The sequence below is a fragment of the Aulostomus chinensis genome, chromosome 1 (genome assembly GCF_037954235.1).
Source record: "Aulostomus chinensis isolate RoL2024-O1b breed Wild chromosome 1, RoL_Achi_v1.0, whole genome shotgun sequence".
In the NCBI taxonomy this organism is placed as follows: domain Eukaryota; kingdom Metazoa; phylum Chordata; class Actinopteri; order Syngnathiformes; family Aulostomidae; genus Aulostomus; species Aulostomus chinensis.
Window position 1 is genome coordinate 60,431,560 of NC_141320.1, and position 21,327 is coordinate 60,452,886.

Consider the following 21,327-nt stretch of genomic DNA (forward strand, 5'->3'; position numbering starts at 1 on the left):
ACGACCACGGAGGTTTTTTTTTTTTTTTAAAGGAACAGTTGTCATTAGAGATTGTGATTAATGGAAATTTGAAACATTCACATTCTACAATAATGTATGGATGAAGCTAATATTTGTTTAAAATGTTAGCATGGAAAAACTCACTCGACGTGGATAAGATACCAAAACTAAGTCTGCAATTGCTTTTTAAAAACAAAAAAAAATCTGGGAAATTAATAGCATGTGATTGGTGGCTGGTCAAAAATGTAATTAAATTCCCCAAAAAATGAGTTTCTTGTCCACACAGTGAAGCTAAATTAAATTTAGAAAAGTAAAATGCTTCAGAATAAGAGCTTTTCTCAATATTTGACGTATGTCTGATCGTAGCTGCGGGCCATCATCAAATTTTATTTTTTTTAAGACTTACATTTAAAAGCAAAAGATTATCGGGTCCCATTCAAAACATTTCTTTGTAAGTTTATCTATCGTATCGTCATACGTCAATTCAAAAATCCCCTTGTCACCCGGCTGCGGCGTGAAGTCCATAAATCACGTTGCAGTATAGTATTCAACCGCAACAAAATAAGGAGATGCACGCGTCTGGCAAGGCCTTTAATCAGTACTTCAAAACAACTTTAAATATTTATCTCAACAACCATGAACAGGCAACACTGATACGCTCCATCACATCTTCATCTTAATATTTAGTCTTGTTTTGACCCCTAAAAAGCTGTGCCAGTGAATGCTTCTGCAGTGCGGGCAAACTGGACAATTATTATTCAATGTATCTGCAATAATTAAATCAGCTTGGGTACAGTTTCAGTTATGTTTGCGACTTAAATACAGTATTTTACAACTCCATCTTCAGAACATTCATGTTTTAAATATGAACCTTAAATATTTACTCGTCATAATGCTTAAGAATGTTGAAAGTTAAATTAGAAGGACTGTATCTTTAACCCCAGTGTTACCAACCAAGTTGAACTTCCAAAGATCGGCACTACAGTAGAAACATATAGGTTATAAAGTGTTTAAATGAGTAATTCTGATGACATCTACTCTCAGTGGGAGAAGGTTTTATGATCTATACGCTCCGTGCCCTCCAGTGGAGATGTAACCTTTTCGTAAAATGTTATTAAAGTTAATCTCCCCGTTTCCTCCTCTGCAAAGAAACAAAACAACCTAGCAACATGCAGTGACATCACATCGCATGATTCCTGCAAAATTAAATCCTTCAACCTGTCAAATATCTCGTCCCTCACGGCTGCCAGAGTGCGAATTTGCCTCAGGTTTATTTAATCTAAAAACAAAACAACACTGGGAAAAAAAAGAAGAAGTAGAAGAAGCGTGGAGTCTGGTCTGTTATTATCTTATTCCACTTTCCGTTTCACAGAATTACAAGCGGAGGGTGAACATCTTGCTCAAACACGTTGCGGCAGGGATCAACCTGGGCTTTGAGTCTGATTGGTCCGTTCCGTCATGTCTGAAGGTGTGATTTGTTTTTGTTTTTTTTGTTTTTTTTTTCAGTCAGGATCGTGGGAAAAGGGCCAACACACGGACGCTCATTATTTCCTCTCCTTTTCACTGCTTTTACTGCACGAGTGGCTGTTTTGGCCTTTGAGATTCACCGAAAAGCTTTCCCGGAGCGCAGACGGCATTATGAAAACTCCTCAAAGTGCCACCTGTTGTCCGTTAATCCAACACTTCACTTTCTCGGTTCCCAGTCCACAAGTGTCTCAGGTTGAAGGCCAATAAATGGCGGCGACTGCAGTCTCCTACCCCTCGTGACTGGTCAGTTCCACTCAGGCCTCATGTAGTTGGGGATGCACTGGCAGACTTGTTGGCTGTAGTAAAAGCCAGACTGACACACTCGGCTGGACTGTCTGCATGGCAACCTGTAACAACTGGAGGAAGGAAGAGATGGGAGATGAGGAGGAGAGCCATAAAAACACACACACACACACACACACACATGAGAAGAAGGCAAAGAGTTTAGACAATTAAATGGAGCAAAAAAGAGGCGAAGACACAATTGACAGAGATGTTTTAGAGAAGGGTGGAGGGAATGAAAGGATGTTGAAAGCAGGGGAAAAGGGAGGAACAGAGGAATTGTCTGCTCTTGGCATGAATACTATTGATTATTCAGATATTCACATCCCTTCTGGATAAACCCCGATCCAAAATTTTGTTTGTGCGTGCATCAAAAGACTCTCTGTCTCCAGAGAGGGGAGGGAAATAGCCATTTCTGGGAGTGCTTCTCTGCAAAATCTGAACACCACCAACTGTGACCAGATGTTCAATCAAATTTAAAACAAAAATAAAACTATGATGGACAAAGAACAAGTAAAATAGTTGTCTTTTCCGACCTGAGCTGAAACTTAACCCACGCATCCCTGCTTTTATTAGTTAACTTAATTGTCCATTATTTTAGCATGAAATGGAAATTATCTTTTGGCATGCTAGCAACAGGAAGAAGAAATAGTTCAGCAGATAATATTCCGATACTAATCAAGTGCAATATGTGTAAAAGTAACTACAGGCTTTGTGGTATATCCATGTTTATTTTGTGGGACGGCAGGCTAGTTACTGTAGTTCCAAACCATTCGCTTACACTGGTGGGTAGTTTGCAAAGAAATGTCAGTAGAGATATAAAAATAAACAATAGAAGAGCTTGTTCTCCAAAAAAACAACAACAAACGAATCTCCCACTGTGTGGAAATACGCATCTTTCCAAGGTTTTTCAACGTGCAGTTTTCAAGGAGTGTAAATTCCCCTTTGTCTGTTTTTTGTATAACATTTCATACTGTTATTTTGCTGACAGGTTTGAGCTATACATCTATATTTAACGATATTTTGACCAAGACATTATGTTTACTTGTTTTTCATTTGGGTCAAATTTTTGCAAGTTATTTTGCTTTGTCACTTGAGTTTGGGTCATGTTAGCAAGCTATTCAACTTTGCCACATATTGAGGCAGCTAACCTCTGAACTGTTACACGTGAGAGAGATACTTTAATGTCTTATCTGATTAAATGGATGTTAAACCGTGTTTTCAGTGTTAGGTCCGATTTCTGAAACACAATGCCTCACTTTATATGGTTCAAGTACCGGCAAGCTAACTTTAGCGTTGTCTGTCAGGCGTTAGCTACGCTACTTGTGACACCTGGGAAGAAGGTCTCTGTGATAGCGGCTTGCCTGCGTTTTTTCTCTCTCGTACGTCATCGCGCTGACAACGTCATCATTACGCATGAACGTGCGCCGGAACACCGAGAGGTATACCAACGACCACATGGACGTCGTCGAGTGGAACCGTAGCGGTGTCTTTGCCTGCACTACAATGTTGTCTCTTTTGCCAAGCGTATAAACTCGGCGCAGATTGGAAAATGTCCGGTTGCTGAAGCAGCGAAGGAGGATGGAGTTTTTGGCTCGTCTGGAAGGGAGCCGAAGAAGCTACAGGCAGAGCCTGACAGGCGGCACAGTGTCAATCAGGATGCGACAGGGAAGGTGGCGTGAAACCTGAGACGACGCGGGTTGCTGTTCTCACACTGCAAGCGAGGTGAGCCGAGCCGCCAAACACCCGGGTCGACATGGTAAGTCGACCCTTTCAGAGTGCAGAAAAACCCGTGTTGACCCGCGTTTTTGGTGCAGTGTGAAAGGGGCTTTTGTTTACATGTAAACAGTTTTTGAACCATCGCTCCGTCTGTGTAAACCATACGACCACTATCCTACTCTTTAAATAGCTCACATATCACCATGCTAACATTAGCTTTGCCTCTGTGTCGGCGCAGTTAGCGATGCGGCCCTGTGGTGTACTTAGTTTTAATTTGGCTTGTTTATCCCAGTGTCCCCAAATTAGTTATGAAACATTAGGATTTTATGTATTAGCTTACTAATTCGATTTTTTCCCAAAAGGATAAAAAAGCTTGTGACCGAAAACAGCTTTGATTAACATTAATTCCTTCTGAGTCACTATGTGACTTTTCTGTTGGCCCCTGCAAGCTGAAGTGCCTGAGAATCACCAGCAGTAAAGTTCGCCCAGCTCTAACTCATAACCGAATGAACTTTCTCATGCATAGTCACTGATACAAACTGCTGATGTCAAAGCTCATGTCTGCCCGCGTGTTTTTCGTTGCGCCTGTCGCTCAATCTATCTCCTGTCTGATGGCTGCTCTGCTCTCTGTCAGCGAGTTCACTCCGTCTCTCCCTCCGTCTCTGCAGGCCTCCTGGGTCAGAGGCCTCTTGCGTGCTAGCTGTGGGAACCGCGGCACACATGCATCGCACGCAGCTGAGAACATGGTCGAATGTTTAAGATGTCTTATGTCCATAAAAGGTCAGATGGAAACATCTGAAAGAAAATAGTTTTCTTTTTTGGAGTTTGGAATGTATGATATGTCCATTGAGATTTCCCTGTCTCTCCTCCTCCTCCTCTCTCTCGCTTTATTCCCCGAGGAGCTGCGGTGGCACCTCAAGAGCCAACTGGCGGAGATGACACACCGAAGATCAAGTATCAGAGCAAGCTGCTTTAGCAGAGGTAACAGAGCTGTATCACAACATCCACTCAACGGGACTTTGTGCATATTTTTGTGGAATTTCTTGTCAGCTGAGCAAATTGGTTACATCATCTTCTCGCCTTAAGTGGCCACAAACTATTTCATGCTCTCTTAAAACTCTGTGGAAGAGGTATGCATGAATAAGGCAAGTTTTCCGCCACATTTTTCAGTAAATGTAGTATTATTATTATTATTATTATTATTTTTTTTTTTTTAAACAATGCAAGGAGACAGTTGATATTACCGACAAGTGCAGTACAGCTGGAAAGTTTCTGGATCCTTGAGTTTACAGCGTGTAGTGGTAGGAAAAGAGGAACTGTCAACTCCTGAGGAATTACTGTGACGGGAGCGGTGAAAGAATATGTGGTTCAGCCCGGATCAAGTTGGTTGAAGCCCAGATTTTAGATAATTTTGTCCCCCGGAGGAAACTTGTCCCTCTCTCCACAGGGAGGTTAAAGTGCAGAGCTGAGAAATTTGACGTCGTTCTCAAGCACTTTTTTTTTTTTTTTTAAAGGCGGATTCGCTGCTGACCAGCTTCACATCCGCCTTTATTATTGTTATTATTTTTTTTAATCCTTTCCTCAATTTACCTGCAGGAGTTGGGGTTGAACCTCTTGCCCTGCCGCAGACAGGACTGCGGACTCTCTCTGCACTGACACAGGCAGGTGTCGGGGTTCAGGGGTTGATGCCCGGGACAGTCGGCAGCACACACGCAGCCGCACAGCTCGTTGTCCCACCGCTGGCCGGCGGGACACCACTGTCCCTCCGGCTGACCTTCACACTGACATTCACCTGTCACACACAGACAGACTTCATATCAACATTTCTTTAAAAAAAAAGAAGAAAAAAAAGCCATTTATTTGCAAGTATTCTCCATTTCTCCTCACAGGTGTCGTGGTCGAGTTTCCAGCCGGTATCACAGCTCGCCTCGGTGAGTCCATTTCGACACACGCACTCGCAGGTGGAGTCCTTCAAAACCCTGTTAGGCCCGCAGAGAGCCAGCAGACCCGAGTCCAGCGCCACTGGAAGCCAGATAAAAAAGTATTTAGCTGATTCTTTTAGGGCAGGCAGCTACAGAACAGGGTTTTTGTTTTGTTTTTGTTTTTGATGATGATGTCTGATCTTCTACCGAATATTTCCCTTAAATAGCCGGAGGCCTCTTCATAGGATAATTGAAAAAGTATCAAGGCGCTGTAATTCACCACTCTTTACATGAATGTACAAGCAAAAATGCCACAAAGACACTTTCGCTTCTCACATTTCATTTGAGCTGAATAAACTCTCCCTCGGGCGAATCGGCTCCAAATCATTTCATTTACCGCTCAGGCGTCATCATCATTTGGCTGCAGCGGCGGAGTTTTTGAAGGCTAAAATCTGTGTCACGTCCTCAAACCAATTAACTCTGAGATGTTCACACATGCTGGAAGCCTAAATCCCTGCTGGGAGATGTTGATAAAGTTGCCCCGATGATGTCACCGTTAGTCTGGCTCTGTATTTTAAGGGTTATATAGACATACTGCTAATATTTTCAGCAGGGCGACTGTTTAAAATTAGAGGAACGTAGTCTGACAGGCATCTGAGGCTTATTATTATTATTATTATTATTATTATTATTATTATTGTTATTTTATGCTCTTTTAAATCTGTTTGGAAGTCGATTAAATGCGATACAGTAAAACAATGAGAAAAAGACACCTGGGCAGATTGACTGTCCCACACGCTCACCTGTCCCTCTTCCCATGTGGCTCATGGCGTCATCCGGGACGCACACGCAATTTACTGAATCCCATAAAAGCCCTGAAGCACAGGGGACGTCAGGAGGGGAACACCTACACACACACACACACACACACACACACACAATATTAACAGGTTTCTGGTTGATCTTTAACATTTTTTGAAAGGTATTGAATTCATTAATCTGAAAACAAGGCCTTAGTTGATGTTTGGAGACTGATTTAAAAGCTTTAGTCTTAAAAAGGTCACAACTTCAGAGAACTTCTTTCCATTTGTCAAATAATTGGAAACATTTGTTTATTTTGGTTTTGGATCTGCTCTTCCGCTGTCGGTGAAAACATCACGACCGCTCCAGATATTAGGGATCGCGGCTCTTTGGACCTGGAACAGCCCAGGTATTAAATTTCATTCAAGTGGCAGTAAAATAAGTCTTAAAAATTCTTGTATTAAAGCTGCAGGAACCCTGTGTTTCTCGTGGATGTAAGAGAAGTGGATCAGATATATTGTTGTGAACACACACACACACACTCACACTCTGCAGCCTCACTCACAGGTGATCTGTTGCAGCTCTGCGGATGATGGAGTGGTACGGCCGCTTCGCCTGGCAGTCGCAGGAAGTGTGGTTGACGAAGGTCACCATGACAATAGAGCGCTCCATCCTGGGCGGGGACAGTTCCATCAGCTGGCGGGAAAGGAGATAGAGGCAAGTGTCATTTTTTTCCCCCTCCCTAAATCTTCTCCTCCACTGCGTCGTGAAATATACACAGATTTATTTTCACACCCTTAAGGACTTTATTGTAACTTTCCCTTCGAAGAGTGTTTGGGCTGCAGGTGCAGACGGTGATGTTGTACGTGACAGCGTGTGGCATTGCCCCCCCCCCCCCCCGTGCTAGGGCGGTTTGTCATATTTGTCATCTTTCCTGTGGTAGCCTTCAGATATAAGGCGGAGCTGCACCCACCGTCTTGTTGACAAGCGTGTGACTCGTATTGGTGCAGTATAAGGCCTCGTTAGTGCAGCATCCACCGCACCGGTGCAGCGCCACGCAGCGAGGGAGGTAGAATTGACTGGTGGATTCTGGGTGTTCTTTGGCGACCTCGACGCACACCTCTCTCGGCTGGCACGAGGTCCGCTGGATCTCTTCTAGAATGACTGAAAACAAAGGATTTGGACTCAGATTTTTGTCCCCCGCTCAATAGAATCCAGAGCTCTGATTTTGCTACAAGTTAGCTTTCGCCTTCCCAATACATATCGATTTAAAATACTCTTCGAACGGAGCTTTACCCTCAAGCGTGCCGTCCATTTTAAAAGCGGGCTCCTCCCTCAGCGGACTCCACAAATCCTCATCGGTAGTTTTGAATGACGGGCTCGCCGACGAGGTGGGAAAAGAGGAGGAAGAGGTGGTGTGCCAGGATTTCTTCCTCAGGCAGTGCTGGAGTAGATTGTATTCTGGGTATATGAGCTGCAGTAGCTGATCCACGCTGGTCACAGTCTCTAAACTGGGTTGGTCATCTGACAACACTGGAGCCTGGAGGACAAGATTGAAGAATCGTATCACGTAATTCTCCCAGCCATGAAAAAACAACAGAACAAGTGTTGTACTGAGAAATAAATCCACCGAGATGATAAGCCGAGAAAAGCTCACAGACATTCTTCTCATTCGCATAAAGAGTGTGTTAATTTATGCCCTGAGACAACTGAGCAGTCCTGTTAGCTCTGGCAGAATTGACAGTGTAAGCCGTGTGTGTTTTGAGCCGGATAAACAGTGAATACCTCAGCTACCAATGTGTTGTAACATGTTGCTGACGGCTACTGTTAGCTGCTACGGCTGCGTGTGTCCTCTCTACCGACCCAAGCGCACGAGGAAGTTGCAAAATCTTCTCTCTGCCTTCATCTTGCTACCCAGCTAATACTATGTCATGTTTTTAAGGGAAGTTTAAATGAGTTTCCCGTAAAGTTAAATGTTTACTTAGTAATATCCCGACAATGCCTTGGGGGCGTTGCCGAATATTCGCCTCGAGAAACGTTCTCTGATTAAATCAAAGAACCTCGCACGTGATAGAACATTTTCCTCAACGCGAGTCTTGGTCTTCCCTGTTCTACCTGTCTCCATGTGTAGAAGTCATCCAAGGCAAAGCAATTAAGTTTGGAAATAATTTCCCTGGTTGCTGTAGTGCCCTTGAGCAACAAGTGGCTGCATGACCCAGTTTACGTAAGTAAAAAGTAAACTTTCATATCCACGTTGGTTGCTTTACCAATCTTTTTAGTTGTGACTCGGCAGCCTCAACTCCCGAGGAGTCCTTGAGCGCGCGTCATTGGGCTGCTCTAACGGCCCAAACAGATTCTCTGCGGCGACCCCGTCCGCGCAGGATCTCTGTGTTTACAGTATCACTCTGTAAACTGCGGTGAGTCATCCCTTAATGATTTTCATGATAGATTATGCTGCTGCTACGCTACAACATAAAAGGTTAATTGTACAACTAAAAGACGCAGCGGATTAATCTGCGGTGGATAAAATGTCAGCTGGGAGTTTGAGTGTATGTCACATGTTAAACCCCCCCCCCCTCCAGTGGAGAAGGCCGAAAGCAGCAGACTGGCACAAGTGGCATTTAACAGATCTGCATTAACGTTGAGCTCCCTCGAGCGATGCCCCCATCTCTCCATGGATCCCGCTGTGCTTCTCCGGTCGTCTTTGTCACCACGGCTCATAAGAGAACTTCATATGTGTCTTGGCTAACACCAGTTAAAACGGTTCTTGGCATTCATGTACTCTGAATCAGCAAAATGTTGAAGTTTTGCTGCGGAAAATTGGACAGCGTTGGCTTCATAGTGGTGTTTGAAGGCCCATGTAAACCAGTGGATCGGGAATGGGCTGGAGCTTCTCAGAGGGAATCAGGATGTCCCCTAAATTATCTATAAAAGACAGCAATATGTCAGTCTCTGTGAATGATGCGATATTAAACTTGATACCAGCAGAGGGCGCTGTCCACGTTTAGATCGGGCTAAAGTGACAGGCTGGTACCGTTAGCAGCGACGGAATCGCAGTGTCCCGCTTTTAACAGCGAGTGCACATCGAAATACGCCGTGACGAGCGGCAGACTTTTTTTTTTTTGGAGCTAGCACGCCAAGTACGCCGCAAACACCAAGTGCCGCTGGAAAAAGAAGAGCCCTGAGATGTTCTTACGGTTTGTATCCCTTCGCCTGTGGGAAACATGGAGCCCACCCCTGCAGTAAACCAGTGCCTTGCAACTGATGGATGCTTTGAAATGCGCCCTGGGGTCTTGATTCTTCTCTTTTTCTTTAAAGTCTTTCCCAGTTTTCCTCTTTTCTTTTTTCTTCAGTCCCCCCTGGTTTCTGTTGTTAACTGATCGCATGACATGAGGTCATCGCTGTGGGACCATGAGGTCATGCTGGACGTTGTTCAGTCCAGCGCTCTGGGGTGTGTCCGTCAGATTCTGCTGCAACATAGACACACCAACATGCACACACCCACGTGCGCATGAGAGCGTGCACTAGAGCACATGATTTTTCTTTAACTGGGGTCTTTGACTTGGAGTAACCGGCCAGCCCCAGCAAACCTATGTGACTGGGATTCATTCATTCATTCATTCAGCTCCAGGAGGCTTCAGTTACCGAAAGTCTCCTCCGGTGCATCTGCACTTTGTTTAATGAGAAAGGAAACTAAATTCCTGCCAGTAATCTGATCCTGAATTTCCAACTAACTGACATTAGAAGTCTTCCCGGAATTTTTTCTGAAAAAGGTGGCAGAGGCTGGAGAACGGCATTTTTAAGTTCGTCAAATCCTAATTGAGACAGACGATGAAAGAAAAAAAAAAAAAATTTACACGGGGATTTAAATTGTTCCAAGATGGAACCAAAAACAAGAAAGATGAACCACAAGACTTGTATGGGTGTCATTTTTTTGACAGGAAGTGGAGATTTGAGTCAGATGGCATAGGGTGCAGGAGAGGATTCTGTAATTAGCGATGACCTGACACTGGCCCTCCCGCCAATGTCACAGCCCCCCGTGAGAAGCCTCTCACCTGTGACTGTTCTTACCTGGCTAAATCACACAAACTGCTTGTTTCACTCGAATTGGCTCCTATTCTTCTTGGGGGGGGGGGGGGTGCTTGAATTACACCATAATCTCTCGGTTTGACCCACACGGTCACTCAAGAAACCCAAAACTCTTTGGATATTTGAACCCTCCCGTTCTGGCGTAAACATTTTAGAATTCTTGAACAGTCACGACGAGGTCTCTCAGTCACGGTCGATACCATCAAATAAACAGCGTGACGACGTAGGAACGAACGCTGCGGGTTTGACTTCGGTCGCGCTTCTGCCAAGGGGATCATTTTCCACCGGTGGTTTGTCTGTTAGCAGGATTATGCAAAAACAAACAGTCCAAATTTCACCAACCTTGGCGGGGTGGGTAGTATACACCAAGAGAGAAGCCGCTTCTGTGACGTCTGGATTTTGTAACGCCACAGCCAGGGAGGAACAGATGAAACTCCTGTTTTGTTTTTTTTTTCTTTTCAAGTAGCATTTTATTCATTTGCATCGTCCCTTCTTTAATACACGGCTGCGCTTCATGACTCACGCTTACGAAAGGACGACTTTAAGCTGTACAGCGATAGCACTCGATCCCCCTCCTCCCGCAGCACACCTTGATAGCATCTTTCCCACGGGCGTGTGAGAAAAACCCACCCCTTCCCGACCCCCTCGTGTATCCAGGCTTCGACTCGGTCCGATCAGTTCTAGACTGTAAAGGAGAAGGTCTCACCTCGGTACCCATGTCTCCAGTTCGGTAATAGTCCATATAGTCTTGTCCTGAACACAAGTTGCTGATTGTTGGAATCCATAGGAGCAAAGCTGGTATCAACATAGTGAGGAGATGGAAAGGAGGAGGAGGAGGAGCAGGAGGAGGCGGTTGGTGGATGTAAAGTGAGAGAGAATAAGAGGAAGGCGGAGGAGGAGAGGAGGGTATCACAGGTATCTCTTTGCGCCTCTCCTCATTCTATCCAGGGACGAAGTTGCTCTTCTGGCGCAGGTTGTTTGAGTTTTGGTGAGCGGCTGAATAAAACATGATGAGGGGATTGTCTCAGCTTGTCAGAGGAAGTCTGGTCTCTCGTTCGGCTGCATTTTGGCTGCACAATTGGAAGTTTGAAGACAAACTCATCAGGTTTTAATTGCCCCTGGAGTTATTCCCAATTTTCCTTTTTCTTTTACCTCCTTTTTCCCTCCGGCCTTGGTCGTCCTCCTTTCGCCCTCCACACTTGCGCACCTCCTCGCTTTCTTTATCTTTATTTGTCTGTCTCGTCCCACAGCAGCTGTGCTCTGCCCTCCCTCTGTCTTTCGCTGCCTCTTTATCTTCCCCAGAAACCTTAAGGCCAAAGCTCTCTCTCTCTCCCCCTCTCTCTCTCTTGCTCTCCTTTTCTTGTTCTTCTTCTCTCTCAAGTCTGTTATTCCAAATCCTGTGTTTAAAAAAAAAAAAAAAAAAAAAGTCCTGCTCCTGGCGCGAGCGGCTTTGGGAGGCTTGTGAGTCCTGCTCCTAGACGTCCTGGTGGAGTGAAAGAGCACAAATGCAAGAATGGAAGGATTGTATCTTGTGGGCGGAGTGGAGGATCTGAGGGAGATGTCTTGTGCGTTCAAGCTGGTCACGCTGGCACACTACAGGTTATTTTTACTCTGTTGTAACTTTTCGATTTCATAAATCACTCCGCTCCTTCTCACACATTCTTTGTCATAACGAGAGCAGCAGACTTTTAAATTGTTTCCAGTAGCAGCCCGTGAGGAAGCGCAGCTCTTTTTATGAGCTGCCGTTTCTGCTTTTTACGTCAGTCCGCTGGATTCCCCTCTTTTTCGGCCAGAAACGAAGCTTCACGTCACACCTGCAGCCCCGTTTCACCAGCTTTTCGAGCCCCCCCCCCTCCCCAAATCTCACTTCTCCCTTCATTATTCCTTCTCTTTTTTCCCTCCCGGTTTCAAGGCCCTAAACAGTCGAACATTACATACTTCAGTAACTATACAGCCTCAAGGCTGCGGACACGCGTGTCACACAGGAGGAGGGTACAGAGAGGTGAACACCAGAAGCATCTTTTTTTTTTTTTTCCTTTTTTCCCTGAATTATGATCTCCTTTTTCCTCCCTCCAAGATTCAAGCTGACAACTGTAAAATAAATTACAGGGAGAAACAGACAGACGGACCGGAGAAGACAAAGAGGCTAGTCGCCGCTACAGAGAAAGAAAGAGGTGTGTCTGGGAAACGCTCAAATGAAAAAACATCCGATATTTTGGGGCCAGTAACTGCCAGCCTCTTCGGGGATTAAAGACGCACGCCCCCAGACGCACACGCACGCACACGGTGGCAAGTGTCTGCATGCAGCGCGCTTTATGTGTTGAAATCTGTGCAACCAAATTCCACATTCCAGTCATTGCTCTCCCCATCTCATCATGTGAGCTCGGAGCATAGAATTAGAGACGATAGAAGTTGATCAGCGGCGCGGGGGATGATTGTTTGGCACCGAAGCGCCACGTTTATAGACTTTGTGTTTAAGTTTCAACAGGCGTGCCAGCGAGTTGAGCTGCTGCCTGAAAATGAGCTTTGCCGAAGATCAGGGCGGTCAAAAAACTCAATCAGATGTTGCTTGGCCTCGATTGATGAAACGGCGATGGCTAAAGGCTGAGTCTGCGTTAAAACGTATAAAACTAAAGCCAGGAGGAGCTTTTAGTTTGAGGCAACGCGTCATGAATGTAGAAGTCAGAATCCAGGGTCTCCCATAACAAGCTGTGCTCCACTGCCAAGCTCGCCTGTGATGGATGAACTTTGCAAGCACACACACACACGCACGCGTGACAGAGGTGAGGAGATAAGAGATTTCACACATCAGAACATCCAATCAGTGGAACAGTTGGGACAGTCCTGCCTTGAATTGTACAAAATTACTAAACTTGAACTTTTCCTCAGAGAAACCGTACGATTGTCATCGCGTCTTTATGTTTTTCCTGGTGCCAACGTTTCTGTCAGTCAATCCCAGGATGATCCCCACCTTCATTAGCCTGAACTCGATTTCATACTCCAGGCTCCGAACAAGAAATTCTCTAGAAAAGCGTAAGGGAACATGCAGACGGAAACTGAGGACAGGATAAAATGTTACGCAATTGAATAATTCACATGTTCACTCAAGAACACTAAAGCTTTATCACGACTGTTTCTATTGAATAAATGTCTTTATCGTTCATGTACAGTTGATTTAGTTCAGGTACAAAGTCCTAAGTAGCACCATTTTTAAAGCTTGAATCATCTCTTTTTCACAGCTGTCCTTTTACTACACCCCCTGTGTTTATCAAATACTGCTCCTCTGTCTCGACATCCTGTGCCCTGCAGTAGATAGAGCGCCCTTTACACCAGACAGCAGCGCCTCACAAAGCGCCGCCATTGTGCTGCGTAATTATAGAAAACTGCTCCCGCTGTGTCGGTGTCTGCTGCAGGAATGAAGCGATCCGCACCGGAGATGTACTCTCGAAGAGAAACCCGACGTCCGGTCAGGGTTGCGGTTTCTGTCTGGATACCAAAAGGTAAATTTGTCGTCCAGCAGCAACAAGACCATCACGGTCTCCTTGAAGAGGTTGGAAGTGCGACAAGCGAGGTTCACTTCCTGCCAAAAACCTGCCGGAGCAGGGATTTTAAAGCGCGTTTAAACTCGGCTCCTCTCGAGAACCGTCTCAAGGTCATCCCGCAGACGAGAGGCCTCGACCTTGCCCGGTCCTCACCTACAGACAACACAATCCATCCAGTACCACGCCACGAGGCGTCACGTCATAGAGGCGAGATGTTGCAAACTCAACCTGGCGAGCAGTCAAAATCCTGCCACGGAGCAGTGACCGCGCTCGGCTCCGCGAGCGGCTTTGCACGACACGCAATAGTTTGTGGATCTCGAGGAGTGACGGGCCGCAGTTAAGATTTTATTCCATACGCTATTGCATGATTCACTCATGTCAACGACTCAATGGAAAAAACCCCGTGAGATGCAGCTGCTTTATTTATCTGCACCCTCCCTCCGCAACCAAGACCTGCGCTCGCTTGCTGCGCTCGCTTGCTGCGCTCGCTTGCTGCGCTCGCTTGCTGCGCTCGCTTGCTGCGCCGCCGCCGCCTGCGCAGAGGTAGGGACACCTGGTAGGATTAGCTAACTTAACACTGGTACCATCTCAGCAATGAGATGCTACATCAGGGTATTTTTAACATCTACTGCTGCAATTTAGGTTTGAGGCAGCAGATGAAGTCATTTTCTTGCACGCCATCGGTACAGTTGCTTCTTGCCCTCTGAGCACGTTGTGGCGTGTGAGTCACCGCATATTCTGGATCACCTTGGAAGTAAATAGCCTGCAAACACAGCTTATCCTGTCTCAACCGCTCCATGAGTATTTGGCGCCATCTGCTGACCCACATCTCCTCATTCTTGCAAAAGCTTGATGGAGTTTTGCTTTTCTTTTGTTGTTGTTGAATCGGTAAGACATAGATGTTGATTTTAAACAGTTACTGTAATTCTCACGTCGTCTTCCGCCCGAGGCTCAACTGCTAAAGAGTAGAAGTTATTTTTGTAGTTGAAATGTCTGCTTGTTGCCGCCTCTTATTGGCCTGCAGTCCCGCATAGTTTCCTCTCCTCGCTAAATAGCCGTTAATGAGCATTAGTCATCCCTTTCTCACGCTGTTATTTTTATTTATATCAACACCCCTGAGTCTGATGGCTAAAATTACATCACGCAAGTCGACTCTTTCCATTCTTCACCATTTAAACACAAGTTTTAACATCCGTCTCAGTTTTCTTCCTGGAAAAGAATTGCACTTGTGGCTTCGGCGGTAAGGACCAGGGCTCACTCCTTCCTCTGTGCTGGAGACGTTCAGGTACTTCCTGTGTCTGCGTCCAACCCCCCGCAGCAGGTCTTTCATCCACACATTACCAATCAAGTCACGCTCTAAAATTAGCGTTTAAGGTCAAAAGTAATGGCAGTTACAATCAGTTGAATGAATTTATTTCCATTCTCAAAACTTTTAGGTTTGAAAGTGAAATGCAGCATATTCACAATCTCGTTTGGTAGCGTCATTAATTCAACATTTATTGTGTATAATTACTTTGGTTCGTGACTAAATGAAGCAAATGATCATCTTTGGGTAAAAGAACACGTTATGCGACAATCCCAAATGCCAATCAGGGCAGAAGGGAAAAGAGGTGTCAAATTTAGATTTTACAACAATTAAAATAAAGTCCCGAGTAAATACGAGACTCCGAACTTTCACTCGTTGTGAAGCAGTTATTACAGTTTATGACAAAGAAAAGAAAAGTTTTAACATTACTGGAAGGTAATGAACGGTTGGGCATGTTTCACTGAAACAAACGGCATTTGCCTCTGGATGGCAAATATGGATAAAGACTAGACTGTCTGACTGACAGTGTTCTTCTCGCTCAAGCAGGAATTCATTTCCCTCTCAGCAGCTGCCCCAGCTGGAGAAAGAAGGAGGTACATTTCTGTTAAATGTGAATATCTTGTATTTCTTTGCTCTCAAGGTTCGTTAAACTGCTCGGACATTAAAACAAAGCCTTAGTGAGCACCTTTACGCCGACGGGTCCGTCAGGCAACATCTGAGACGGCGCTTCGTTCTCTGCGTTTCTAGCACCGGGGTTGGCTCCTCTCCTCATCAGCAGCTTTGCCGCTTCGACCTGAGCGTGGGGATTCCGTAAGGAGCAGACGACGTGCAGGGCAGTGTTCCCGTTGAACATCTGGAAGCAAAAACAACATAACGCCAGAGAATATGTTCCCCCCCGTGTTTTGCATCTCATCTCATTTTTATGACAAACCTGAACGTTGACGATCGCGAGCGACATCGGCAGGTCGAGAAATATTTTCATCAGCTCCACGTTGGCCTGTTCACACGCCATGTGGAGACACGTCCGTCCGCTTTTTAAATCCTGTTGGAATTAAAATGGAACCTAAATGGTTGGTCGACCCTGTTACGATGATATGTTGTCCTGTAGTTGTTGTTACTTTGGTCCCACAGGAGGCGCCCATGTCGAGCAGAGTGTGGATACATCGAGCGTACGTCTGTCCCTTGAGCGCCAGCTCCCTCGCCGCATACGAGCAGGAGTTCCCCAGAGGCCTCATGTCTCTCACAACAGCGTTGTGAGACAGGACGGCTGTGTGAAGGGGCGTCAGACCTCCAGAGGGACCACAGCGCTGCCTTAGCCACGTTAGCCGTTGACGTAAGGTGACAGAAAAAAGACACTCACCATCATAGTTGATCACATCAGCGTGGACTGGTTGGCCCCACCCTGACAGAGTCCTCCACATGCTCTGAGACAAACACCAGACACACATTTATCTGTGGTAGTACACTTTGCCTCCCCGCAGGGGGCGGCAGAGACAGCATCTCGGCTGTACAAGGCCTTTGGAAGTGATCAACTTGACCCGCGAGTGTTGAGACCGAACCGCGGACTCGTCCGTTCCATGCAGTCCCACGCCAGGTCTCAAGCTCTGACATTAACACGCCATCATTATCTTAAATTTTCTGAGGTAGAAATAACACAGGGCTTTGTAGAAAAAGGAAATCAAATGCGTTCCACTGTGGTATTCTTCTGGAATAAATGACCTGGCTGGTTGTTCTCCATTATAGTTACCAATAAACTCATAGATCTCTCCCGTACCGTGTTTGTTTACATCCAGTTGACAGTCCAACGCGTCCCCATCACTGATTAACTCAGTGGGTTAATCCTTACCGGTGTTGACAAGGACAAACAGGACAGAAATCCCAGTTTTGTTTGGTTTTTTTACTAAGAACTCTGCTCCAACTGAAAGACTATGTGCTTAGACACTTTTATCAGTTGCTTATTTGACTCATATTGTCACCTGAAGACTGAGGAAGTGTCCTTTCTCAGCGCACACGTGCAGAGGCGAGCGTCCCCATAAATCCTGAGTGTTGAGCAGAGCCCCGTGCGACAGCAGGTCCCGGACAATCAGGTGCTGATCGGCCGTAGCTGCTAACTGAAGCGCCGTCTGTGCAGAGGAAAGCAGGCTTACTCTCCAGGTACTACGAGTCAGGAAGTTCACGTCAGTACTACTCAGTGGTGATACCTGTCCATTGTGTTCTTTAAGTTCTAAAGTGCCACTTGTCGCCATTTTTCCAGCAAGCGCAAAAGCCAGCGGCCTTCTTCCTTGCGCCACGGCAATGTGAAGACATCTGTCAGGTGGGAACGCGGCAGATCAGAGTGGATCCACACCAAGGCGACTGTTTTGACCCGTCAGTACGTACGTGTCACCATCTGCGTCCTGCATGTTCACCATCTCAGGAGGAACACCGTCAAGTCGCCGCACCTCTTGTTCCACCTGCCACTGAAATAAAGACGTCGGCGCTTCGGCGGGAAGAAGAGGTCCTAGCGTGGACGGAAGGCCAACGAGCTGTTCTTCAGGAAAGGAGAAGGGAGCCGGGATGCTCCGGTTCACGGGTGTGGGGGGGCCCGACGGATGTTGAGTTTTAGCCGACTTACACGCAGGCGCCAGGCCGTCGTCCCGTGAGCGGCCCAGTCTCTGAAAACACAGGAAGGAAACTGTTTGGCCGCAGCTTCCTCATACTGAAGGGAATCAGTTCATCCCAGTCTGACCTGTCGTTTCAGCAGCAGCAGCTCCTTCACCGTGTTCTTCTTTGGCGCAGCTCGGATTCGTCGGGGTGCTCTCGGGTAAGAGATCGCGAAGGCTGACGAAACAAGAAGCGACCCTAATCAGAATCTGTTTTCTCTCCCATTCCATAACCTCAGAGTACATCTGGGTCATGTCCTGCTCTTCCAGAATATATTCACCTTTCTGAGTCGATCATCTTCGGTTTGGTAAGATTTAAAGGTGTAAACTTATGGTGTAAAGTCTCACCTGACATCAACCGCTAAAGCTTTACCCCCCCAGTGTTGCAAAAATTGTGCAATTGCAGGACTCATGAATTGGACATTAGAAAGACAAACAAATGTTCCAAAGTTATTTTAGGCTGACTTTGCATTAACGTTAGTTTAGACATTTGGTACAATAGATTTGGTTAATGACCGGTCACTCCCAAGCTGAACCCAGGAAGCTCCGTCCTGTTGTTGTATTGGCGTGACAACTACGTATGGTGTCATGGTAGACACTGTTTTGCGATAGTTTATTTTGAGCCTGAGCGTTCTCGCGTTAGCTGTGCATGTTGCCATTAATATGAATAACCCCTTCAAATTTAATTAACTCAGGTGACTTGTGTGAACAGACGGCCTTAAAAAATACTTGTAATTTGTCAAGACAAGACACGAGAAGATTGTTGTGAAAAGCATCGAGCAAAGTTTTCATTTGAGATATTGTACAGGAATGTGTTTTTCTCGCGCGTCAGAAATAATTTTAACTCCAAACTCATTTAAACAAATTACTTTTAAAAAGTCCACTGAATTGATCGCCTCTTTTTGGAGGTTCAAGCTGTTAGAACGAGGAAGTCTAGTGTGTGTGTGTATATGTATGTATATATATATTATATTATTATATTATAGTATGCGTTTTAAATGAAAGGTGAGTTTGATAAAGTCTGACTGACCTTCATGATCAACAGTTGGAGGCTTCTGGCTTCCACTGATCTCCCCCGCTGGCTCCAACATGTCAAGAATCAGGAACTTCAACGCTCCGTTGGCGACCCGCAGTCCTCAGCAGTCGAGGGTTGGCGGTTAACAGAAACCACGCCAGAGTGACTCACCTGTGTACTTGTCAACACAGGACCAAAGAGGAGGAGCAACAGCGGCCCAAAGATAAAAAAAGAAAAAAAAAAACAATGCAAAACTTCCTGGTCTCTAAGGTGACTTTTAACTCTCACTCCGCCCCCCCCCCCCCCCCCAGAAAAAATGAACTTTAGCACGACTGTAAGGGAAATTCTCCTTGTAGATCGTCGAGAGTTGCTAATTCTCTGAAGAATTACAGACTCTGTGTGATGAATCAAGTCTCTTTAATGCATGCAGCATGGAGAGAAGACTGCTGAGTGTTCTCTGCTGATCTGTACAACGACCCAACCTTTTATACCGTTCAACAACAAAGGGGCAGATAATATCCATAGGGCGTAGGAAATAACACCTGTTAAATATTTGCTTCTCAACTTCCCCCTTCATCCTGTGCGATTGCCCTTTTGTGCCTTGAGGTCAGGGTCAGGGCTGGACATTTGCATACTGCTATTGAGGCTGGTAGCAGTAATGCAGACAGAAAATTAATAAGACATCTGTGAGCGATGGTTTTACCTGTAGAGGTAAGGAAACCGCGGTTTTTCCACAATGCGTGGAAGTTATTGCAAACATTAAATGCATATTGAGAATGAGAATGTAGACTGTCATAGCTTGTCCTTTACCTGGAACGAAAGCCAAGGTTGGTGCAAACAATTCACATCCAAGTTTAACGTTTACCATTGAAAGTGAAAGCAAACCAGAATTGTGAGTCATGGTGAACAGGAATGAAACCAACAAGAACCTGCCGTAACCTGAGACATTGGCGTCGACAGTTGGAGCTGGATGTCGAAAAGCTTTATTTACTGCCCTCAAATCTTGGACTGGTCTCCAACTTCCATTTGGTGTCTTTACAGGCAAGATGGGGGGTGTTACATGGTGAATCAGGGCATCCCACAATGGCACTTTGACCAGATTTAACAACTACCACCTTGATTCTTAAGGTACAGGAATCAATTTAGGTGGTGGTTTAGCTTCTAATGTTAATTGCATGCATTGATGATGTGATAACTGGTTTATCATCATTGCTAAGGGTCAGGGTGTGTACTTATGTCAATGTGCTGCTCAGTGCTCTGACCTGCCTCCGCTGTCTCCTACGGTTATGACACTGGGAGTCCGGGAGAATGGACAGACAGTCATGCAGGTGGCGCATGCGGCCAGGACTTGTCTTGCGGAAGATGTCAGGGGTAGGACAGTTACTTGAGATGTGTCCATAGCCTTCGCACTTATAGCATCTCAACCTGCCATCCGTTTGTCTTGGACCCACAGGCTGTGGATTCTTTCTTTTTGTTCCTCTGCCTGTCTGGTAAGACCATCGTCTTTGCCCTTTGGTGTTGGTAGCCCCCCTGCTGGTAGAACATGAACTGATGCATAGCTCTGACCCATTTCTCACCTCCAGTCTTTTGTGGATCAGGTAGCTCCTCAGCAATGTCTTTCAGTTCATCTGGATGCCATGGCCTGTACACAAACACCTCTGGATCCCAATGTGCATGTGCATCATCCCCCGTTGGTCACGGTTGGGGGTTGGGAAACATCATCATAGGCATTTGGGGTACACCCCCTTTATCTTCTTGACTCCGTAACCAGTAGTTGGAAGATGCTATCGGTTTCTTGGGAGAAACGATGTCAGTCTGCTGGGTTTTTGGAGTGAGAGAACAGACAGGTCAGGGTACAAATCTCTGTGCTCCTCCCTTTCCTTCAGAAGTTCCTTGTTGGGGGTCAGTTGCAGCGGTGGTCCTCTGTGGAGAAGTGTTTTCTGGAGGAGGGGCTGCAGTCGTGGAGACAGCAAATGGAGGAGGCAGAGCCCTTTCCTGATTTCTAGCCCTACATTTTTTTCCCCTTTCTTTCACACGTACTCTCTCCTTTCATTTCTTGCTTCAACATCAATCCTGTTACGGACTGAGCTTCTCTTATCTCTGCTTGTCTTTCCCACTTCTGATAAGCTTGCCAGTCCATCTTTTTCTTCCCTACTTTCTTTCCCTTCATGTTGCCTTCATTGTGCTGTGGAAAATGACATCTGCCTCAGTTTGTACAATTGCAGGTCAAGAAGGAGGTGACTCCAGCTGTGATTACCGTCCTGGTGTACCACGTGGAATTTGTGTATTTACACTTGCGGGGGTGAAGTGAATGTGGAAAGTCAACATGCTACATAAGCAACCAGTTGGATGTCATTCCTCGGAGCCGAGTCAGCGTGTTGCAAAATTAACGTTGCTTAAATAATGTAGAGAAGGAAGAGGCCTTGCCTACCGGTCCGGAGACAAATGTGCCTCCAGAGAAGTGAAGCCCCAGACTAACAAC

The 21,327-nt window shown here is 45.8% G+C and overlaps 2 protein-coding genes and 1 long non-coding RNA gene across 7 annotated transcripts; 1 reads left to right on the forward strand and 2 right to left on the reverse strand.

The window, feature by feature from the left end:
• Nucleotides 1–1,474: 1,474 nt before the first annotated feature.
• LOC147272606 (vascular endothelial growth factor C-like) lies at nucleotides 1,475–12,024 on the reverse strand. Of its 2 annotated transcripts, none has more exons than XM_086196722.1 (8): nucleotides 11,047–12,024; nucleotides 7,548–7,791; nucleotides 7,225–7,415; nucleotides 6,817–6,947; nucleotides 6,254–6,357; nucleotides 5,416–5,550; nucleotides 5,119–5,338; nucleotides 1,475–1,883 (listed from the first exon to the last, which is right to left on the reverse strand). In XM_086196722.1, exons 1-8 carry the CDS (start codon nucleotides 11,146–11,148, stop codon nucleotides 1,772–1,774), a joined length of 1,239 nt encoding a protein of 412 aa, XP_086052848.1. In that variant the 5' UTR covers nucleotides 11,149–12,024; the 3' UTR covers nucleotides 1,475–1,771. The 2 variants fall into 2 exon arrangements, with proteins under 2 accessions (XP_086052848.1, XP_086052932.1); XM_086196806.1 differs by having other exon boundaries at nucleotides 5,119–5,320; nucleotides 11,047–12,021.
• LOC147272607 (uncharacterized) lies at nucleotides 3,209–17,330 on the forward strand. 3 transcript variants are annotated; one of them, XR_015111752.1, is made up of 9 exons: nucleotides 3,209–3,251; nucleotides 3,336–3,534; nucleotides 4,197–4,509; nucleotides 5,125–5,189; nucleotides 5,418–5,459; nucleotides 6,833–6,972; nucleotides 12,454–12,514; nucleotides 16,320–16,526; nucleotides 17,194–17,330. It is a non-coding gene; the product is annotated as an uncharacterized LOC147272607 (long non-coding RNA). The 3 variants fall into 3 exon arrangements; XR_015111754.1 differs by having other exon boundaries at nucleotides 3,251–3,568; XR_015111743.1 differs by having other exon boundaries at nucleotides 3,251–3,534.
• nfkbiz (nuclear factor of kappa light polypeptide gene enhancer in B-cells inhibitor, zeta) lies at nucleotides 14,997–19,128 on the reverse strand. Of its 2 annotated transcripts, XM_086196601.1 has the most exons (10): nucleotides 18,861–19,127; nucleotides 17,917–18,008; nucleotides 17,568–17,842; nucleotides 17,390–17,495; nucleotides 17,165–17,311; nucleotides 16,549–16,612; nucleotides 16,307–16,476; nucleotides 16,120–16,230; nucleotides 15,874–16,041; nucleotides 14,998–15,765 (listed from the first exon to the last, which is right to left on the reverse strand). In XM_086196601.1, exons 1-10 carry the CDS (start codon nucleotides 18,919–18,921, stop codon nucleotides 15,739–15,741), a joined length of 1,221 nt encoding a protein of 406 aa, XP_086052727.1. In that variant the 5' UTR covers nucleotides 18,922–19,127; the 3' UTR covers nucleotides 14,998–15,738. The 2 variants fall into 2 exon arrangements, with proteins under 2 accessions (XP_086052683.1, XP_086052727.1); XM_086196557.1 differs by having other exon boundaries at nucleotides 14,997–15,765; nucleotides 15,874–16,230; nucleotides 18,861–19,128.
• Between the last annotated feature and the right edge of the window lie 2,199 nt (nucleotides 19,129–21,327).